The 8,011-nt window shown below is 42.1% G+C and overlaps 1 protein-coding gene across 1 annotated transcript in view; it reads right to left on the bottom strand.

Moving 5' to 3' along the window:
- Positions 1–3,770: 3,770 nt before the first annotated feature.
- Positions 3,771–8,011, bottom strand: part of LOC308310446 (ceruloplasmin-like) — a gene marked incomplete at its 5' end in the record, with an annotated part of 21,157 nt that continues 16,916 nt past the window's right edge. Inside the window, 5 exons of the mRNA XM_080756788.1 lie at positions 3,771–3,905; positions 4,095–4,200; positions 4,453–4,509; positions 5,019–5,158; positions 6,297–6,388. Coding sequence (XP_080612914.1) covers positions 3,883–3,905; positions 4,095–4,200; positions 4,453–4,509; positions 5,019–5,158; positions 6,297–6,388 — 418 coding nt within the window. The 3' untranslated portion in view covers positions 3,771–3,882. The remainder of the gene's footprint in view (positions 3,906–4,094; positions 4,201–4,452; positions 4,510–5,018; positions 5,159–6,296; positions 6,389–8,011) is intronic.

The following is an 8,011-nucleotide window of genomic DNA, read 5'->3' as shown; positions in this document are numbered from 1 at the left end:
AATTATGTGACCATCTTGCGAGCTTCCTGTTCCAGGAATTGCCTTCCTGTTATATACATACTTTTGTGCATATACATTCATACTCTCTCACACACACACACACACACACACACACACACACACACACACACGTGCAAATGAAGTATTTATATATGTGTGAATGAAGTATGTATGTGCAAATGAAGTATTTATATATGTGCGAATGCAGTATGTATGTACAAGTGAAGTATGTATGTGCAAGTGAAGTATGTATGTGCAAGTGAAGTATCTATGTAATGTGCAAATGAAGTATGTATGTATGTGCGAATGAAGTATTTATATATGTGTGAATGAAGTATGTATGTATGTATGTATGTATGTACAAGTAAAGTATGTATGTATGTGCAAGTGAAGTATTTATATATGTGCGAATGCAGTATGTATGTATGTATGTATGTATGTACAAGTGAAATATGTATTTATGTGCAAGTTAAGTACCTAAATGTATGTATGTGCAAGTGAAGTATATGCATGTATGTGTATGTGAGATATGCATGTATGTGCAAGTGAAGTACCAATATATATGTATGTGCAAGAGAAGTATACGTGCGAGTTGACTATGCATTTATGGCCTAAACGGCTTCCCATACTAAACATCCACTCAGTCCCATTAAATACCCAAAGTCACATTAATACAAACTTGCCATAGCAGGTGGGTCAGTGACTCAGTGGCGAAGGCAGTCTCTCACCATGGCAGCAGCAGGGCAGGAGAGAGGAGATGGGCAAAGGGGAAATAGAGCGGCGGAGTCCCTCCCCCTTTCAGAACAACGAACGGCCCAGGAAACACAATATTTCGGGCCAAACAAATAATTAGAAAGTAGAAAAAAACAGCAGGTTACAACACTTTCTTTGTTGTTTTTCTTCTTTGTAATTATTTGCTTGGTCCAAAATATTGTGTGTGTTGTCATGATTTGTCACGACAAGAGTTGGCTTCGTACGACGCTTAAAAGGTCTTTAAATAAATGAAATAAAAACTGCCTATGGGGAAATGCATTGCGTTTTCATTTCCTGGGCCGTTCGTTGTTCTTAAAGGGGGAGGGACTGCGCCGCTCTATAGAGGCGTGGAATGGGAGTACTAGGCCATCTCAGGGGCAAAACCAGGTGAAAGCACTCAAGACAATCAGGGAGAGGGGAGTGCAGATTGGTGAGGTAAATTTCTCCCGTTGTGACGGACAATATCACAGTGTAACAGCGTTCAGGAAAACAATCGGACCAGCTCAATGGATTTGGAAGAAGACGACTTTATTTGCAGAAAAGCCAGTCCGCTCACGGCAAAGACAATGAACAAAGAGAAAAACCTCTCCGGACTATCTGGATGAAACACACACAGCCCTCTTGTTGACCAAAAACGAGAACCGGGTCCAGAAGCAGCCCCGAATTATCCCTGGTATCCAGCTTATATTCTATTTCGTCCTGCCTCCTCACCGGACATGAAACAGGCGTTTCCTGACTTTTGACCAATGAGATCTGAGGTCTGTTTATTTCCGGTTAGATAGAGGCGGGACCAGGAAACAGATCTTACTGTTCTGCCCGGAGGCCTAACTTTATACAGAAAGTGACTAATTGTTAATACTGACAAATGTAGTTAAAACAACAGAACTTAGATGCAAACTAAAACACACTATGAACATAGTTAATATATATGCAATGTTTAAACGGAACTAAAAATGAACCTGAATATACTAAATATAAGAGGTGAATATACTAAATATAAGAGGTGATTAAAACAGTTTTAACCCAATACAGCAAGTTATAATCTTATACCAATACTACATAGTACATCTTTCAAATCAGTACAAATTGCACTCCCTATTAATAGTTATAGCGTATACTTCTATAACTATCTAATAGGGTAGACTAGTTAAAAGTAATTTCCTAAGTTTTAACTGTGAATAGTTTACTCAGTGTAAGTCAGTGACTCACTGGTTACCAACCGAAAATGGAACATTCCATCTCCACTGCAGGGAACAGAGCTTCAAAGGGTTTAAAACAATGGCCTTTTGATTCAGGTGTGAAGTGTAAATGACTATTCTCCTCTGAGAAGGAGACCCACATTTTACTTACTTTGCTTAATAATAATAGTAGGCTACTTGGTTCATTTATAGAAATTATACGACATTGGCTTAGAGGGTAATTAGGAGCTGGGAATGGGAGGAGTCAGGTCTACAAACTGCACAACCTACAATGAATTTAGAGGTAAATTTGTTCTAAATGCAATTCAATCTTCGATTGACATTGTATGACAGGATGAAGTATGTAGTATTCCGAAGCCAGTAATTGAAAACCAATCTTTTTAAGTGCATGATGCAGCTCAGTAGGTAGTTCATGTGGCGCAACACACCCACTGAGAGCTTGATTAAGGGGGGCCTTGAAAAGTCTGGCATTTGATAACAATGCACACTTATATTGCTTACGAGCAGGGGTCATCACCATGTTAGCTTGTGGGGGGTCCTTACAAATAAAATGCTGGAGAAAGACTATACTAGTTGCACTCCTAATACGCCATAGTGTTAAATATGTGTCATACATATTCTGAAGAAAACCTGAAGACTTGACATTCAGTAAATACATTCAGTCATCAAAATGCTGAATAAGAACATTAGAATGGTGTGTTGCAGAAAATGAAACAATTTGCCACGGACATGTAGACACATTGATGACCCCTAACAAGCATTACGAGCGTGACTGATTGATTGATTGGTTAACTTAATGGTGCATTTATATAGCGCCTTTATCCAAGGCCCTTTACATAGTTGTGCGTTACATTCAACCCATTCACACACACATTCATACACCGATGGTGGAGGAAACCATGCAAGGCACCACCAGCACATCAGGAGCAATTTGGGGTCCAGTGTCTTGCTCAAGGACACTTCGACACTAACTCTGGGGGAGCCCGGGTTCGAGTTCGAGTGGTGTTTACATGCTGTTTGACAAATATAAAAAGTGGCATGGATTTTTTTCTCAGTGAGGAAATGAGGATTTCGTTTATTGTCAGTGTTGCACCTTCACGTTTGTGTTGCATCTCTGTGTATCTACAGCACCACCATGGGGTCAAAAAGGGAAGTGATACTCTCTCTCTCTCTCTCTCTCTTCCAGCATTATATTGATTTTAAGTGGAAAACGCATTTTATGTTTCATTGAATTATACATTGCTTCATCATATTTTACATTCTCCTGTCTCTCATTTGGAAAGCAATAATATTATAGCCAATGGTCTGTGGAAAATGTTTGTGAATAATAATGTTATTCATTCATTCTTTCATTATTTTTATTACATACATCTTTCAGGTCGGGTCACATACTGTACATAGAGATTTCAATAAAATACAAATACAATGAAATTACTTGAAATTAGACAATACTGTACGCAGGTGCATCCAGCCCAGCATGCTACAGTATAATGATAAGCATAATAACAATAATTTATATTTCATGTTATTTTACTAAATGTGCAGCAACAGTTACTGCAGCTACATTTGGGTGTGCCATGGTTTCTTGGCAATTTAACCCATTCTGACCTGAGATCAGATTCATACGAGGTTTCCACTGGACACACACTAGGTCTGATTAACCCATTCTGACCTGAGATCAGATTCTAAAAATGTCAGTCGTTCTTCGATTTTTCAAAAAAGAGCAGACCTACAAGCTCATAGCGCGCCACTCGGTGGCGCGCTATGAGCTTGTAGATCTGCTATTTTTCAATAGCTAAAGCATAACATGAGCATAACACCAAAAGGGGTTCCCGTTCAGAATGGGTTAAGTGTATTACATCGACGAGTCAACAGCTGAGTCTGTTTCATTTCTGACTGTGTCTGGGCCTTACTCGTCTGCTCCGTCTGCTCAGCCAAAGAATCCTCTTCTTGCTGTGTTTGTTTACAGAGACAGAAGAAACACTGCATCACTGATCAGTAACACTCACACACTACGCAAATCGTCTTTAAGTCACTATTGCATCATTTCTGCATAAAGAATGCTTGACACACACACACACACACACACACACACACACACACACACACACACACACACACACACACACACACAGCCTGCACCTTTTTCTTTAACAGTGTATAGAGCCTCCATGCCACCTATGATGTGGTCAGCAACATGACAGTGGAACAGCCAGGTACCAGGATATTCAGGACGCATCTTCACCGTCTAAAGAAGACAAGAAACACTTCTAGTGGGTTGTGCTTTTTTTTTACCATACAAAATGTTTGAAGAACTCATTATTGTTTATGTTTAAATATGTTTAAAAGACCAAACATCTGTTTGTTGTGTTTCCTGTTTTAATCATGGTCACAAGTGTGTGTGTGTGTGTGTGTGTGTGTGTGTGTGTGTGTGTGTGTGTGTGTGTGTGTGTGTGTGTGTGTGTGTGTGATTCAAGGTGAGCGCAGACGAGGATTATACCTGGAACGTCGCTGGCAACAGGTCAAAAGCATCAGTATGATGAGGACCTCCACCCAGCTGAAGAAGGAGAGGAGGAGGAAGGCAGAGGTTAAGGAGATAAGTCTAAAAAAACTAAATGGTAAAGGAGCAACTTGGACACTCAGGCATGAAGGAAGCATGAGTTCAAGTCCGTTGCTCTCCCCGTGTCCCCAATATATGGGGACTAGGTTGGTGGAGGGTGTGTAGAGCCCAGGATCACATTAGATGATTGACACAGGGGTGAAAAATGGGTTACAAAATCGTGGGATAAAAAATATATTTAGAAAAAAAAAACACTCCCAGTTCATTTAGCTGTGTAGTTAATGTTAAGTGAGGTAGAAGGAATGCAGTGCTATGACTTTGCGTGGGTGTGTGTGTGTGTGTGTGTGGACTGTGGGTGTGTGTGTGCGTTTGCGTGTGCCAGCGTGCGTGCGTGAGTGTGTGTGTGTGTGTGTGTGTGTGTGTGTGTGTGTGTGTGTGTGTGTGTGTGTGTGTGTGTGTACGTGTGTGCGTGCGTTGCTGTGTCTGTGTGTGTACTGCAGGCCTACCTTATATTCCACACTGTGGCCATGCCAGTGGGCTGTGTGTATGTCCACTGTACTGCCCATTGCCATCAGATACCAGTAAACCTTATCACCCACCTCCATGTTCAAACCAACCAGGTTACTGTACATGAGACCGTTAATCCCTGCACATAGACAGAGAAAACACACACACAAACACACGTGAAATAGACAAATTGGGGAGTCCGTTGGGTGGCACAGGGGTAAAGTTCCTGCCCGCCGCCATGGAGACTCGAGTTTGCGCGTTTCGAGTACACGCAGATTAGACACACCAACGCAACGGACCGACATGCGGAAACAGCGGTCGGACTTGCGGTCGAGCATGCGCTGCTCCCGTGCTTGTGGTTAGGGTTAGGTTAGGGAGGTAGGTTGTCGGTCTAATAACAGTTGGACCAATAGTAGGTGTAAACTAAAGGAATACAAGAAGACTCACCCCGTTTCTGTTTTCCTCCCAGAATTTTCCCCAGTGAGGGGTGGTGGTGGGAGAGGCTGGACAGCAGACGGCTGGATTTTGAATTTCTCTAACTATAAACTTTCATGACAGCAGAACAGCCTAAGTACAAATATAATTTATGAAAAGCTACTACAGTGAAGTCTGTTCACAGAAGTTGTGGGGATTATCTGACGAGGTACCATTTGAGGGGGCAAAACCTTACATATACTAAATAATACTAAATTGTTTATAGGGTCAATATAAGTATAGCCTTTCCACAGGAGTATCTTTTTATATTTTTCCAAAAAGAATACAAACAGCCATTAGCATATTACAAAGTTATCCCCCTCACTGGGGAAAAGTCCGGGAGGAAAAACGGGCACGCACCGGGGTGAGTCTTCTTGTTACCAACTAAAGCCTGTACCCATTCCTTCACCGGCTTGGCGAGGCATTCCAAAGAACGAAAAACAACCCATGAAGGGAGGAGCTGGAAGGAGCTCCGCGGCTTGTGATTGGGCCGTCAGTGGGGTAGGGAGCACTCAGACGGTGCTGAGTCGCCTCAAGCAAACTTCGCAACGTGCACGGCAACTCGCTCGCTTTAGCTCGCTCAGTGGTGTCTCTCGTGGCTCAAGTTCGCTTGAGATGGCGTCCCTCTGTCTCACGGTCTATGGTGAAAGTCCCTCCCTTCGTGGGGCAGAAAACTGTGTCGTGGTTGAGTCATGTTCCACTAGAATATGCGTTATGCCGTGTTGTCTAGTGTGTGTGTGTGTAGTGTGTGTGTAGTGTGTGTGTGCGTGCGTGCGTGCGCACATGGCACGCGTGCACCTCACCATGCATCTTGTTGCTCTCTATGAATTCGTCATCATCCGTCAGATCGCTGGGAGGGTTCCTGACGTGTTCTCTAATGTTATCATCCAGGTACCTTTTAAAAAACAAGGACGAGAGACAAGAGCAAGAAACTAAGTATTGGTTCCTGATATAAACCATTATCACATCATTCCCTGTTCAGAACAAACTTCCATTAAACAGCAGAAATGGGAGGCTTATCATGGCAACGCCAGTACTGTACGTGTGAATGTGTGTACAAAATTGAAAGTACAATGTAGAAATAAAAGTCCAGTATCTAAATTTCGCTAAAAGTACAAAAGTATAAAAAATGTAGTACGTTTTCAAAAGTATTTTGAAAATAGCAGATCTACGATGACATACTCCAATTAAGACTTAAGTCAAAAATACCTAAATATTTTACTTAAGTACAGTACTTGAATAAATGTACTTTACTTCGTTTTACACCAATGCTCCATATGGTAGATTGGAGTCAACTCACGCTTTACTGTATACAGGTGTCTTTTCTGTTGAGGCGTTGTGAGCTTATACAGTAGATCTACTCTAGAGCTATTTTCTGCGAAAGTGGTTAAGAATACCATTTCCTGAGGACATCAAGTGATTTGTCATTAAGCAATGAATTCATGTTTTTGCCAAACCGGCCCTGCATGTCCAAATAATTTCTAATTTCTAATTCATTCCATTTAAGATTTATATCACATTGGATTTGTCGCACAATCTCAATGAGACTTTTCACATGTTGTTCGTCACACAAACAAAACAATCAAACTCTTGTGAAGGTATAGCGGTGCCCTAAACAAACATTAAAGTCCATAGACTTGGCCGGCAAAAAGAATGTTCGTTCTTTGCTTCCAGTAGTGAATGATGAAGGTTGTTGCAGGTTGCATATCCAGTGAATTATTTTTCACATACTGCTGATTTAGTTTTTATTCATACCACAGTGAAATTTGCGGACGGTGAGCCGCAGCGTGCGCCACGCTCGGGAATCATTAGTTGATTTGACCCCCAATCCAACCCATTGATGCTGAGTGCCAAGCAGGGAGGCATTGGGTCCAATTTTTGGTATGACCCGGCCGGGGATCGAACCCCCGACCTCCCAGTTTCAGGGCGGACACTCTAACCACAAGGTTATTACCATAATTCTCAACCAGTTCAATGAAAGGCAGGGGTAGTCATTCTCAACCAGTCCAATGAAAGGCAGGGGTAGTCATTCTCAACCAGTTGAATGAAAGGCAGGGGTAGTCATTCTCAACCAGTCCAATGAAAGGCAGGGGTAGTCATTCTCAACCAGTTCAATGAAAGGCAGGGGTAGTCATTCTCAACCAGTCCAATGAAAGACAGGGGTAGTCATTCTCAACCAGTCCAATGAAAGACAGGGGTAGTCATTCTCAACCAGTTCAATGAAAGGCAGGGGTAGTCATTCTCAACCAGTTCAATGAAAGGCAGGGGTAGTCATTCTCAACCAGTCCAATGAAAGACAGGGGTAGTCATTCTCAACCAGTCCAATGAAAGGCAGGGGTAGTCATTCTCAACCAGTTCAATGAAAGGCAGGGGTAGTCATTCTCAACCAGTCCAATGAAAGGCAGGGGTAGTCATTCTCAACCAGTTCAATGAAAGGCAGGGGTTCAACCAGTCCAATGAAAGACAGGGGTAGTCATTCTCAACCAGTTCAATGAAAGGCAGGGGTAGTCAGTACTAG

Source organism: Protomyctophum bolini (assembly GCF_963924005.1).
Source record: "Protomyctophum bolini genome assembly, chromosome: 22".
In the NCBI taxonomy this organism is placed as follows: domain Eukaryota; kingdom Metazoa; phylum Chordata; class Actinopteri; order Myctophiformes; family Myctophidae; genus Protomyctophum; species Protomyctophum bolini.
This window is presented reverse-complemented; position numbering and strand designations above follow the sequence as displayed.